Source organism: Pseudonaja textilis, chromosome 8 (genome assembly GCF_049901715.1).
Source record: "Pseudonaja textilis isolate UNSWEBS1 chromosome 8, rPseTex1.2, whole genome shotgun sequence".
Classification (NCBI taxonomy): domain Eukaryota; kingdom Metazoa; phylum Chordata; class Lepidosauria; order Squamata; family Elapidae; genus Pseudonaja; species Pseudonaja textilis.
The window spans coordinates 20,119,306-20,133,573 of record NC_141997.1 but is presented as its reverse complement, the minus strand read 5'-3'; the positions used below and the strand labels follow the sequence as shown (position 1 = coordinate 20,133,573).

Here is a 14,268-nt window from a genome sequence, read left to right as displayed (position 1 = left end):
GACAGTTATTGAAGTACAAATGACAAAACACAGTATTTCTTCTATAGAACTGTATTAGCAGATCCTTGGGCAATCTGAGCTTTCTGGATAAATTAACATACCCTGAAAACTGGAGCAAACCTACTTGCTTAAGTACTATACATAAATGGAAGTTAAAATGAGTTTGTGTTTAACACATTTACAGGAAAGTGTGTAAATATGTTCCCTGAAGCTTAATGTAAGTCACATTTAATAATCTTCCCAAAATAGCAATACAAGTTCTTACATTAGGGATGCAGATATGATTCACCTTTAAAATAAAAATGAAAAAGTAAAGATTAAAGTAAAAACTGAAACAATTGAAGTAGTAAAGATATTAGACTAGGAGTGAATTGTAATTCTTAGCAGTATCTTGTAATAGGAAGACAAATATGTCTTATGACATGTTTTATTATTCCCTTTGGCTATAAGTTATTCTTTTTAAAGAAAACCTGCACATACATATTTTTATGGCTTTGATTCCAACTAACCACAACATTAATCACTATTAGAACATCTCAATAGTCAAAGCAATCCATTTAAAGCTTTATCAGTAAGATCACAATTTGTTAGCTTTGTGTGGATTTTGGGAAGATTTTTTTTGGTACTATGTGCTGTGCAAGATACAGATTAAATATCACACAGAGCTCAGTCTTAAAAAGAAAAAGTCACACTGTGATTGTGTTTGCATATGGCCCCAAAATAAACTATGCTTACTCAGAAAATACAATTTTTAGGAGGCGCTTCAAGAGACTGAAAATAATTTCAGATGAATTAAACATCTACCTTTAGTTTCCCTAGAGACAGTCAAGGATTGATTAGGTAATATTTTTGACCCTGTTTGACCCCACAAGGATTGAGCCTCACAAAGAATGTATGTACTTTAAATCCAGGTTTTCCAAGCCAAGTAATTATATCAGATTCTTAAAAACAAATATCCATAGTTAATTTCAAAGAAACCCATTAATCCTATATCAGAAGTTCCTTGCAATCTGTTAATCGCATAGCAAACAAGTTCTTTAATAAAAATGAGATGAATGCAACATTTTTGGATCTAAAACACTTGAAATCTGTGGCATTTGCTTTCCATGCTCAATCTTAATAATAATACATATGCAGAATAAAACAGTGACTTCTTTATCTCAAATATATAAGGGATAATTTCAGCAAATGCAATTTATGAAATGGTGATAAGCACTTAACAAAACAAAACAGAAAACTATGTGGCTATTTGACCTATGTCTCTAGCAGATAATTAATGGTCAATGTCTGGAACTCGCTACCTGATTCTGTTGTTACCTGCTCAAACCCTCCACTCCTTTACCCTCAAACTAACCTCTATTGACCTCACCCCATTCCTAAGAAGTCTGTAAGGGGTGTGCATAAGGGCACAGTCGTGCCTACCATCCCTGTCCTATTGTCCCCAATTATCAGTTCCTATTTCTTGTATTTAAACTTAGGTTTATTCTTGTTTCAGTTGCATTGTAAGCTTTTGACAAATAAATAAATAAATAAATAAAGAAAGAAAGAAAGAAAGAAAGAAAGAAAGAAAGAAAGAAAGAAAGAAAGAAAGAAAGAAAGAAAGAAAGAAAGAAAGAAAGTCCATAGATGGTACAACCATTCGTTTAGGGACTGTTTGAAATTACAACAACACTGAAAAAAGTGACTTATGACCAGTTTATACACTTATAATCAATGCAGCAGGATCATCTGATTAAAATTCGGGGCCCTTGGCAACTGGCATGTACTTATGACAATTGCACTGTCCTGGGGCCATGTGATAAAACCTTTGTAACTTTCCCAGATGAAACAAAGTCATTGGGGGAAGCCAGTTTCATTTAAGGACTGAATGATTCGCTTATACAACTGTGCCCAAAAAGTGCAAATGGGGTGCAACTCACTTAGCAACAGTCTTGCTCAGCAACACACATTTTGGGCTCAGTTGTGATCATACCTGTATTAAAATTTTCAGACAAGCAAATTAGGCCTCATTAAGCACTTCAGTAGTATTGAAATAAAGCCACAATAACAACAACAAAAATTGTTCCCTCATTTTTTTTTCATGCTTTATGATATATACAGATCCTTAGTTAAGAGCAGTGTTCTTCCCAGTTTATTAAGGGTTGGTGTTTCCACAGAAAGCTTGAAATTTGGGGGACTAAGAAATCTTAGAGGGCTGCTGCCATCATATAAAGTTGCTATTATGCTCGACTCACTTGCTAAACCTTATGGCATGCAGGAACAAACCAGAAGCATTTTACCAGTGTCAGAGTTTGCTGACAAACCGGGGGAAATAGAAGCTGTAGGTGGGTTTTTATTACAGCAATTAGTCAGAAAGAAAGGATTTAAATACACCAACAATTGAAGATTCAGAGACTCATGGTCACAATACTGACTGCCTCCTTCTCATACCCTTTAGGAAGTAATAAGTACTGTAGTGTAACATGTAGTTTTGCCTCTTTAAATTTTTTTTTAAAAAACCCTTAAGATCAAACTTAGCTCCAACCAGCTGTCTTTTATTATATTTGAACATCCAATTTCAAGGAGACAAGTGGAAACAAATAGAGTTCAAAGCTAATTCTATAAAGGGTTAACTCATACAGACCAGGGTGTCTGACTGCTCAAAGGCAGCTGATGCAAGGTCAGTGGCAAACATACAGAGAACCTGGAGGTTACTTTATTTTTCTTGCAAGTAGGTCAAATAAAGCACTGCTGATATTCCATTTATCTGGTGTGACAAGCGAACACTTGGCAGCAAGTACAGGCATACCCTGGAATCTGGCATTAGTCTCCTACCACAGCTGTCAGCCTGCTGACTAATCACTTCTTCCTGAAGTTAATGCAACCCTAGCTTTTTAACACTCTTTCATCTCACATACCCAGGCACTCGGTCCTTAGAGAGAGCTATTTGTTTTGGTAATGCAGTAATTAATTATAACTTTTTTTTACAGTTTTGGCAGCAGGCTATTTGCATGAGTTCTTTTTCTGTAACATTTCTGTAATACTTAGAGTATGGTGGTTTGTAGCTGGGAGTTAGTTTCCTTGACTATTTCAGGTTATCTCCTCTAAGGGAAAGATCTGGAAAATGTTCATTCTGGTTTCATTATTTTAGTACTTTGTTTAGGCATTTCGTTTATTGTTTTAGATAATGTTGCCTTTGAGCACTACACACTTTATAGCACACACCTGGTTGTACAATGGACTGCTGATTTTCCTTTGGTGTGCACTCCTGGATTGCACCTGGTGCCCAGTCAGCATTACTCTGACTTGAGCATTCCAAGGACAAAGTCAAGATACAGGTGTGGCCAGGGAGATGAGCTTATTCTTAGCAGTCAGAGCAGTGGTGGGATTCAAAAAAATTTACTAGTGGTTCTGTGGGCGTGGCTTATTTGGTAGGCATGGCTTGGTGGGCATGTAACTGGGTGGGTGTGGCTTGGTCATGTGACTGTGTGGGTGTGCTTGGTGGTCATGTGACTGGGTGGCATGGCCAATTCAATTTCACTCACATCAAGGGGTGCCTCACCTGGCCCCTCCCCTCCCAGCCATTCCTTGTCACACCCAGCCTCAACTTATCTATAGTTCTGTAAAAATGTTGTTCACTTTTTTTGACTTTATTATCTGCACACTATAGATGTACTTTCATGGACCACTGAAAGGAGGAAATGGCTCACATGCTTTACTCAAGAGTGTGATAGGCAACAGGCTTTTAAGGGGCTGCCACAAAGAAAGGGGGACAATGTATTTTCTAAAGAAGCAGAATGCAAACAAAAAGCAATGGATGGAAACTGAACAGAGAGAAGCAACCTAAAACTAAGGAGAAACTTCCAGACAGTGAGAACAATTAACCAGTGGAACTGCCTGTCTCCAGAAGTTCTGGGTGCTCAATCACTGGAAGTTTTTAAGAAAAGACTGGACAGCCATTTCTCTGAAATGATATAGAGTTCACCCCAAGGTCCCTTCTAGTATTATTCTGACACTTTTCCCAGGATTTCTACTCAGAGTTTGGCATCCTCAGTTTTCTTGCCTGAGCTGGGGGTTGGACTAGAAGACCTCCAAGGTCCCTTTCAACTCTTGTTAAACACATGTATATTTTATGCTCCGGACTATTGAATGCATGTAAACCCTGAAAAATATGTGGTAGCCCTGTGCAAAAGAAAGGCAGAAAAATCACTCTAGGTGTAGGGACAGTGTAAAATATTAACACATGATAAATAATGGAACAATTAAAAATAATAGCACAGAGTTTTCTCTCTCTCTCTTTTCCTATTTTTTTTCTCCCTCCCTCTTTCTCTCTCTCTCTCATACACACACACACACATGAAGCACTTTTGTAGCTTAACAGACATGCATTTTGAAGCAGCTCCTTTAAATTTCTCCAAGGCAGGTGTGGATTCCCCCACCCCGCCCTCTGTCAGACCGCACTCCTTCTCACTCCAGGCACTTTAACTCACAAGGGAAAGGTGATACTTGCAGGGTCCATGGGGGATCCTCGGAGAAGTTTTTAAAGGACTTGCTTCAAAATGCATTTCTTTTATGTTGCAAAAGTGCTCCAAGGCTCGATTCACCCCCACCCCCTCTGTCAGCTGTCAACTCTCTCATTCCAGGCACTTTTAACTCACATGGGGAAAGTGATACTTGCAGCATCCATGCCTTTCTTTCTCCCTCCACCCCCCCCCCCCCCCAGGAGAAAGAGGACATGGGGAACGGAAAGCTAGGAGAGCCATCGGGGCAAGTGAGCAACCGGGCAACTGGGTTGGGGGCATGGCCAGCCAGGAATCGCCATCAGTTTAGCGACACATGCCAAATAACCATTACTGGTTTGCCCAAATAGGTGCAAACCGGTTGAATGCCACCTCTGAGTCAGAGTTTCTTTTTTGTGGTTCAACAAAAATAGACAACTTCTTATAAAATCTTGATGTAACCTTAAAATGTCCTTTCTTGGTTCCTGTGACTTTTGTCTGGTGACAACATAGGTACAGAATCCTTTCCCCCCCACTTCTTCTGCTTAGTAGCTACTCTGATGACTGCCATACACTCGGCCTCCGTGGCACAGTGGTTAGAGTGCAGTACTGCAGTCTAGTTCTTCTGACTGTTGGCTGCCTGCAATTTGGCAGTTCAAATCCCACCAGGCTCAAGGTTGACTCAACCTTCCATCCTTCCAGGGTGGGTAAAATGAGAACCCTGTTTGTTGGGGACAATATGCTGACTCTGTAAACTGCTTAGAGAGAGCTGTAAAGCACTATGAAGCTGTATATATAAGTCTGCTATTGCTATCTTTAATTTTTAGCATTTCCATAGTATTACAGATTGGAAAATCCCCTATGTTTCATTTTTTAGATTTTTATATGCCAGCTCACCGGAGACATTTCATAGGGCAGGATTGTATGCATTACATAAATTCATAGTTAATGAATTAGTATAAAAAACAAAGTCTTCAGAATTTTCATGTTTTTGGTAGAAGAATTGTATCATCAATCAATGAGGTAGAAAATAGGATTGCTTTAATATTTTGCAACTTCAAAAGAAGCTCAGCAAAATTGACAAGAAATAGTACTATTTAACTCTCAGGTTGAAAATAGGACTGCCAGGTTCCATAAACTTGAGAATTTCCTTACCTTAAATGACAATTTTGACACGGGTAGCTTTTTACGCCACAATGTGATTGAAAAGTTTTCTACAGAAACCATGGCTTCAGCCTCTCATAGCCTCTAGCTATTGAAATTCAAGAGCATTCATCTGAAAGGAACCTGACAGGCTATATTGTTCAGGGTATTTCCAAGCAAAATAGCACTGCAGCAATCTGATTTTCAGCTAAAGCAACTGGAAATTAAGGCAGTTGTTCTTAAATTAAGCGGCACTGCTGCTAGAATCACACTTAACTATCATAAGGGGACAATTCATTTGTTTGGCATTTTTTGTGAAGAAGAAAAGGATGCTACTACAAGAATATCTACTGCCTTGAGAAAATGCTGATTGCTGGATAAATTTGAGAACAGAATTACAGCTGGATTTTATTTTACTGGAGTTCTAGGCCTAAGTTTTTAACATACTCTGGGTGGAGATTGATCTTATCTCTGGTAGATAAAACAAAGAAAAAATACACATTTTCTACTACCATAGTGTTAGAAAGTATAGTGAGGCATAGATACAAGGGCAATTGGAAAAACCTATTATTTAGAGAATTTATTAACAGGAAGGACCCCTGAGTTCAGGGATTGAAGTGGGGTCAACCACTACCTAATAACAGCCTTTGTTTTTCAAGAGGAAAGGCTAGTAGAAATGTTATACTTCAGATGAACCTGAAAATAATGGTGGCAGGCGGTAATGGTTAAATATAAATGCGTAAAAATAAAACAAGCAATTATACGTTGAAATGCAGTTTGGTAGGGAAAAATAACAATTGTACATCCATTAGGAAGCAAGATAAAATACATAATGATTGTTTAAGTAATTGGATGATTTAAGTAAAAAAAAAGTATGCTGGTGACATTCAGTTCTATTTCAGTGCTGGTAATGCCACTGGGAACTGGAGAAAAGAGAAAATATAAGTTTAGTTCAATTGGTTGATTGATTGATTGATTGATTGATTGATTATGTACTTTCAAGTTAATGTCAACTCTTAGTGATCATATAGGTTGATTTTGTCTAAAAACTATGTATATATCTGCCCTGATATCAGAATACAGTAACGATTGAAACAATTGGATTAGAATTATACTATGATGGAGATTCTATAGATTACTGATTCTTGGTTAAAAGAATGGGAATATATATGTGTATGTGTTTGTTTCAGAAACAACCAATGTATATACTGGAATTGTTTGTAACTTCATGACTCTTCATAAAGGTTCCAAGTGCTACAATAAGCAACTTCAGTTAGAATAAGAACTGTAGATTATACATGGATAATTTCATATTTAGATTTTATCTGGATTTTCTCAGCTAGCATTTCTTATTTATCTTTGGCTAAGCAGGATTGAAGCAGTTTTCCATTGTTGCCTACTAGAATACAACTGGCCCTTTTCACACCTCTACCCCAACATAGCTGTTTATGTACAGTGAAGGCTGAGTATTTTCTTCTAAGAAAGTATTTTTATATAGAATTCTGCAGTGAAGAACCTTGGATCTTTTGCACATTATTCATAAATTTATAGCAGACTTTCTAAAGCTTTGGTATTACCAAGAACATATTTATTAGGACAATAATCTGCTTTACTTTAGCTCATAAATCCTATTATAAAAGATTTGATAGAAAATAACCACTTTGTCCATTATTACAAAAAGAATTGTAGATATTATTGTAAGTTCCAGCAGTGCACACTGAATATTTCTAAATTTCCAAATCCTAGTATAACAAATTTGTGTGGAAGTGAAAACAAGAGGAACACTTGATATAAAATTGGCAGGCTAAATCTTTAAATTGGATAGAGCCCATAATAATCTGTCTAAGAGGACCTAACAAAATAAAGCAAAAAATAGAAATAATGTCCAATTTTCCCTTTGGAACAGTTGTTGCCCAACTTGTGGTTTGAGGTAATTTTTAATTTGTTCATAATTGTTTTGTCTTGGAGGTAAGAGTTGAACTGGTTGTGTTTCAGATTATATCAAACTACTCCAGGTAGTAAAATAAAAAAATGATTTTGAAGAGCTACATAATGTTCACTGTAAACTAGTTGAATGCGGCTCTTTGGGCCCTCTCCTGCAGCTCTCTGTTGGATGACCCCACCACTGGCTTACCCCGCCCAGCCCCTCACCCTCCCCTCCCACTCACTTCTCGCCTGAGAAGAGAAGGGAAGGATGACAGGGCAGATGGAGATTTGCTCCGTATTCCAGAGTGAGAACAAAGCAGCCCTCTACTTGCCTCTTCTTCCAGCCCTTGTTGGTACTTCGTGCACCTCAGCCACTTGGGGGAGACACGCGACTTTCTCCGCCCTGAGACACTGGCTGGGCTAGCTGCAGCCAATGCTCCACATTGTAATGGGCTCCAGAAGGAGGAGGGGATGCCCTCTCCCCCATTGTGAAGCACACTAAAGTTAAGTGTGCACAAGGCGCTGCAAGAGCAGTGAACAGGCCATCGAGGCAGTGAAAGCAGCAGCAGCAGCCAGGGTCTCAGGGCGGAGAGAAAAACACATGTTTCTCCATATTCCTTTCACCGCCTCCATGGCCTGCTTGCTGCTCTTGCAGCGCCTTGCATAGCACACTTAAATTTAGCGCACTTCACAGTGGAGGAGACAGCATCCCCTCCTCCTCCTGGAGCCCATTACGACACAGGACATTGGCTGCAGCTGGCCCAGCCAGTGTCTCGGGGCAGAGAGAAGATAGCTTGTCACCCTGGTGTACACAGCACCAAGAAGGGCCAGAAGAAGAGGCAAGGAGAGGGGTGCTTAGGTCCCACTCTGGAATATGGAGCGAGCCTCCATCCGCTGCCGTCGCCCTTCTCTTCTCAGAGCAGGCGAGGAGTGAGTGGGAGGGGAGGTTGAGGGGGAGGGCAGCCAGTGGTGAGTTCAGCTGACAGAGAGCCAAGCAGGGGGACGAAAGAGCTTCATTTATCGGGAGCCTAAAATGACTCTTGATTTAAATCATATGGTAAAAAACACCCAAAGAAGAAGAAAGAACATCAACCAAAAGACAACAACAACCCAAACCTCACCTGTTTTTTTAAATTGTTCAAGGGGAAACATACGAGAGAGAGAGAGAGAGAGAGAGAGAGGGAAGGAGGGAGAGGGAGAGAGAAATAGAGAGAGGGAGAAACAAATGAGAGGGAGGGAGAAAGAGACACAGAGAGATGAGAGAGAGAATGAAAGGGAGAAAGAGAGAGATGAGAGGAGGAGGGAGAAAGACAAAGAGACAGAGACAGAGAGGAGAGAGAAAGAGTGATATAGAGAAAGACATACACACAGAGATACCTGTTTCCCAGAGAAAAGAAAATACTGGGAGCCACAAAACCTGGGTAGGCATGGTAGGGCAGGGTCATGTGACTGGGTGGAATTGAGTGACCTTGAGTTGGTCACGCCCACCCAGGTTTTGTGGCTTCCCGTGTTTTCTTTTCTGTGGGGAATGGGTCCAAATGGCTCTTTGAGTGTTTAAGGTTGCAGGCCCCTGGTATTGGGTCTCCTGCTTGAACAGGGGTTAAAATAGAAGACCTCCAAAGTCTCTTCCAACTCTGTTATTCTGATCACATTGGGAAAACTTCACATATCATTCATACTAGGGATCATTAGGAAAAGGACAAGACGGGGCGGAGAGAAACTCTATTAGTCTTTCATCTAGGTCTTGCTGACATCAATCTTATAATCCAAACAAAATAAAGTAACATACAACTTAGTAACAATGGCACATGCAGATCAATTCCAGCCTGAAAGAGTATTATGTTTACATAGACCATTAGTCTATGAATTTGGACTTTAATTTAGTTGTATAGGGGTTTTTCATTTCCGCTTCAGTATACTTTTGTACACACAGTACATACATATTTTTATTATGGTCATTGACCAGAATACAACAATGAACACAGGTGGAACAAAATCGAAAACTTGCTAAGCTCTTAATGTAATTAACCTTTGCAATCAATGTAACAAAATGTGGCTACATTCATAGAAACAGAATCTTCTTCGTTGGATAATATTACTAATAGTACATGGAATAAATCAGTGCTGTCTGGCTACTTTATAAATTGGTGAGTGATAAAATGGGTCCCTGTGCAGTATAGTAGGATATGAACAGTGGTTTTGGTAGACTCTTCTCAGAGGCACAATCTTTGTTCTCATGGAAATGGTTTGTTTCTACCCTAAAGAACCATCCTATGCCATGTCTTGTAGCTATCTTTCTGGCCTGAGGAAAGGGGGCATGAATGTTCAAGAAAACATTCCTGACTATTGATCCAATTGGGCTTCTAGATATCAGGTACAATAATCACATTGTTAAAGTCCCTCCCTGGAAAAACCATAGTACTGTAGTTTTTGCAGAATTGTCCCAGTTCATATTGATTCACAATTGTCTGCAGGGAGAAAAGAACCCTGATCTTCTGAGAAGAACAGTATGCTATAGCACAAATCCATGCATCAGTTTCAGTGTTCGTCAAACCTGTCTCCTTCCTAATACCTGTTTTCCTGAAAACAAGCCCTAGCCCGATTTTCACACCTGCTCCCTACCCAAAAACTAAGCCCTAGTTAAGCCCTGTCCACCACCTGGTTGTACGAGGTGGAATGATGCGCAGGTGTAAAAATCAAGCTAGGGCATGAGTGGCAGGTGGAACTTGTACCCACCTACCTTAGGACTGCTGCAGCCAGGCCTCCCATGCCTCGATACCTGTTGCACCACTGCCCGACTTTTTCTGCAGCTGCTTGCAGCTGGATCTCATGTGGCACATCACATCAGTGCCGCTGCTCATGGCAGGTTGCCACCTGGCTTGCCATACCAGTGCCGCTTGCGGCACAATGCCACAAGTCTTATCGCGCCGGTGCCACCAATCACTTGTGCAACAGCACAACACGCCATGCAACCTCCTGCCATGAGTGTTGGCACTGGTGCAACAAACCATGTGGTGTCTGGCCACAAGCAGTCAGAAAAGAAGTCAGGCAGTGGTGCGACAGGTGTTCAGGCATGGCTGCAATGGTCTTAAGGTAAATGAATAAGACATCTTTTGAAAATAAGACCTGGTGCTTATTTTGGGGCTGAAAAGAAAATAAGACAGGGTCTTATTTTCGAGGAAACATGGTAGTACATTACTACATTAAAAAAAACCTAGAGCCATTTTAAATAAAGCCATAGCATTCTATCTGGTGATAAGTGCACCAATAATATTTTACAAATCATTGATGGCATTTATTCCTAGATTAATGGTTTCTTTAACTCCCTATGTGTATCAACCTGATTATAAAGTTTTCATTTATACTAACACTTTCCAATATTCTGGATCAGTCTTTCTCAACCTTGTACATTTTAAGAAAGATCTATGGATTTCAACTCTGGAAAATGCTGATAGCAAAGTCACATGCTGATATTTTACTTACCACTTTATTGTTGCCGGGAGTTCATTTTTTCACAGGATTAGGCCCTTTTCAGTGGGGTAAAAGTACCATAAGGTCCCAGCTGAGCATGAATTACATAGCATGTTTGCCCAATAAAACTTTAATGCAGCTGGGATATACTGTTAAGGGGAAGGACAATATACTGTAGCTTCTGCTATTTTGCACACACATTTTGAATTACATCATTTAATGAGCATTTAGTGGAACTATGAAAGACCATGCCCAAATACTTCAACCCTTTTATTTGTTTTACAATCTGGACATTAAACTAGCAACTGTACATTCCAGGTCAGTTTTCCAAAAGTTCTAAGCTGGATCCTAGTCTTCTGAAGGGGAGGCAGAAAGACAGAGAAGTGTTTTATTTAAGCTTCAGGTCATTGTGTCTCATATTCCGACTTTGCTGGATCAGTTGCTGGATCTGGAGAATGAGATGCAATCCAATAGGTATCAGGGCTTTTTATAATTTCACCCAGCACATGACAAGAGGCTACTACCAAAGCCATTAGTTTTCTCCAACTATCAGACTTTTCTTTTGCTGTATTTGAATAGTTTGCGAGTGTTTAATTTAAGCACAGGTGCCACAGCTAGTTTCTCTTTAGTATTAATTCTGTCCATGGCATAATTTGCCAACACCTATCATAGAACAATCTGTATAAGAAATATTATGAACTGAAATAATTGAGCCCTCTTCAAAGCAAACAATATTATAATAAAGTTAAAATAATCAATATTATATGTTGCGGTAAATAATTATATGTTTCAAGTGTCTTTTCTTTTTACATATATAGTTGCAATATTTAAATAAACAGAACCATGGAACCGGGGCTTGCAAGAATATTTTACAGGGTATTTGCCCGTCTTTCCATTAGGAATGCTTCTGTTCATAGATCCAGGCAACCATTTTATTTAAGCAGAGCCTTCCATTCCCACCTATTACAAATTTTCTCTTTCAGTTTTCCAGTTGGGATGGAGGGAAGATTGTTTAAATGGAAGGGAACCTCTGTACATTCCCTAAATAAATATGCTTATATTTCCCACTTATTTTCCGATGAAATTTAAGGCTTTTCCTCCCAAACCGAAATCCGCACTCGAATGTGTAGTAAAAAAGGATTTTTTAAACACAAAATATGATTTAATTTGTATTTTGTACTGTTCTCTCTCTCCCTTCTCTCTCTGAATATGGGTTCAGCAGCAGCCCTGTTAACCAGCAGTCCAGTTGTAGAATTTTGGGTGTCTCTAACAAGGGTTCAAGCAGCAGTTCAAGTGAATCGGAGAGCAGTTCTGAATCTGATTCGGAGACTGAAAGCAGTTCCACAGAAAGCGACTGCAACAAGCAATCACATTGTTCCAGCCCAGAGGTAATAAATTAAAATCTAATCTTAATTTCTAAATCAGCGGAACTTTTATACCAATAATATGTCTGGGACTAGAGAGTTTAATGTGGTATTTTGTTGAAATACTTTGCTTTTTAATATGAAAATGCCATTAGATGCAGCCAGTGGTGGGCTGCTACCGGTTTGGACTGTTTCTCGGGAACCGGTAGTTCCAGTGAGCAGTTGGCCCCACCTACCTGCCCTGCCCTTTCCTGTCTTATATTTCCCTGTTTTTAGCTCAGCTGATTCGTGTGGCACAGCAGATTGCCACGTTTCAGCTGTTTTACTCACCAGCGCTGACATAGAAGGTAAGCTTTTAAGCTTAAAATGGGTGGTTTTTGAATGCTGCGGGCACGCACAAAACACACATGTGAGCGCAAAGCGCACGCTCACCGAACCGGTTGTTAAACCAGTTGCAGTCCACCACTGGATGCAGCACAGGATGACATTTCATGCAAGAAAAAAGACATTGAAATTAGTCTTTCCAGTCCCCATAAAGCTGTACGTATGTGAATGTGAGATGTGTGTGTGTGTGTGTGTGTGTGTGTGTGTGTTTATGTAAATGTATGTGAATCTGTCCGGCACTTTGAGCAGGTAAGCATCATTAATGTGGCTGGCTGAAAGTTAACTGCATACTGAATGATAATCAGCAACACAATCTTAGATGTGAGCAGGTACATAAAGCTACTGCCACCAGAAGATGCAGGCATTGCAAAGAGACTTACAGACATATCAGTGTCTCAAGTAACATTAATTATAGTTCCTGTCTTTACTCAACAGACTGGAAGAGATAGAAGTATTGAATAATGCCTTTCATTAGTATTGGGAAATCATTGGATAATTCCTCTCCTACCTACAGAAGATTTCAGCAACAAATCTGAATCATTTCAGTGTAGCTATGCATTATTTTGTAGATGTTATTTATTCATCCATATTATTTAGAAAACACTCTTCCAAGATATATTGCTGAGGTTGAAATTTAAGGTTCTCAAAAATATTTTAAATATAGTAGATAAGCCAAAATAAAAATAGGCCCATAATCATCATTGGTTCAACCTGAACCATTTTTGTCTGTTTTATTTGGAGTGATTATTTTTACTTTACTAGTTATTTATTTCTGTAACATAACTTTAAATCAGAAGGCAGCTGTAAAAGCCATAATAAGATATTTAAAACCTTCAAGTGTGTTATAAAAATGCATTGCAAGTGTGTCCAGAATCCATTTCTAGCATGTTACATTTCAATGCTTTAACCTGTTGCTATTCTGTTGCCATATTGCAGGTGCATGACAGCTCATCCTGTTTATTTTTTTAAGCATCAGGAACTATGGAAATCAGGCTCTCCACTGACAGTGTCAAAGTCTGCAATTACACTGTGTCTGTCTAGATCTAGAACAGGGGTGTCAAACTTAAGGCCCACCAGCCAGATCTGGACTGAGGGGTGCTTCGATCTGGCCCAGAGGGCTGCCCTGGAAACAGCAAAGGATTGGCCTGAGGTGCCTGTGCCAACAAAAACAGAGCTCAGGAGGGCTGTACACCGCCCTTGCAGGCTCCATTTTCAGCCGTAATGGTCTCCTGCAGCCCTCTGCCAGCGAAAATGGATATTGGGGGGCGGGAAGCACACTCCATTTCCACTGGCTCCGTTTCACCAAGTTCCATTTTCACTGGCAAGGCTACAGGAAGCCATCACAGCTGCAGGACCCAGGGGAGCTGCGCCCCTCCCCCCAGGCTCCATTTTTGATGGCAGAAGGCTAGCAAAACAAACTAAGTGTAAAACAAAACAAAAGGAGAAATGTTTCCCGTCTTGCATTTGAGCATCCAAGAAGGAACAGGAGAAAGGGAAAGAGG

The 14,268-nt window shown here is 39.8% G+C and overlaps 1 protein-coding gene across 8 annotated transcripts in view; it reads left to right on the top strand.

Moving 5' to 3' along the window:
- AFF3 (ALF transcription elongation factor 3) overlaps positions 1–14,268 on the top strand; it is a 229,157-nt gene that overhangs the window by 176,216 nt on the left and 38,673 nt on the right. For 6 of the 8 annotated variants that reach the window (XR_015744562.1, XM_087938474.1, XM_087938472.1 and 3 more), the window contains one exon: positions 12,238–12,406. Coding sequence is in view for 7 of the 8 variants with exons in the window: in XM_087938474.1 (XP_087794600.1) it covers positions 12,238–12,406 (169 nt within the window). In the remaining variant the exon portion in view is untranslated. The remainder of the gene's footprint in view (positions 1–12,237; positions 12,407–14,268) is intronic. The other 2 variants (XM_087938471.1, XM_087938473.1) reach the window with 1 other exon arrangement.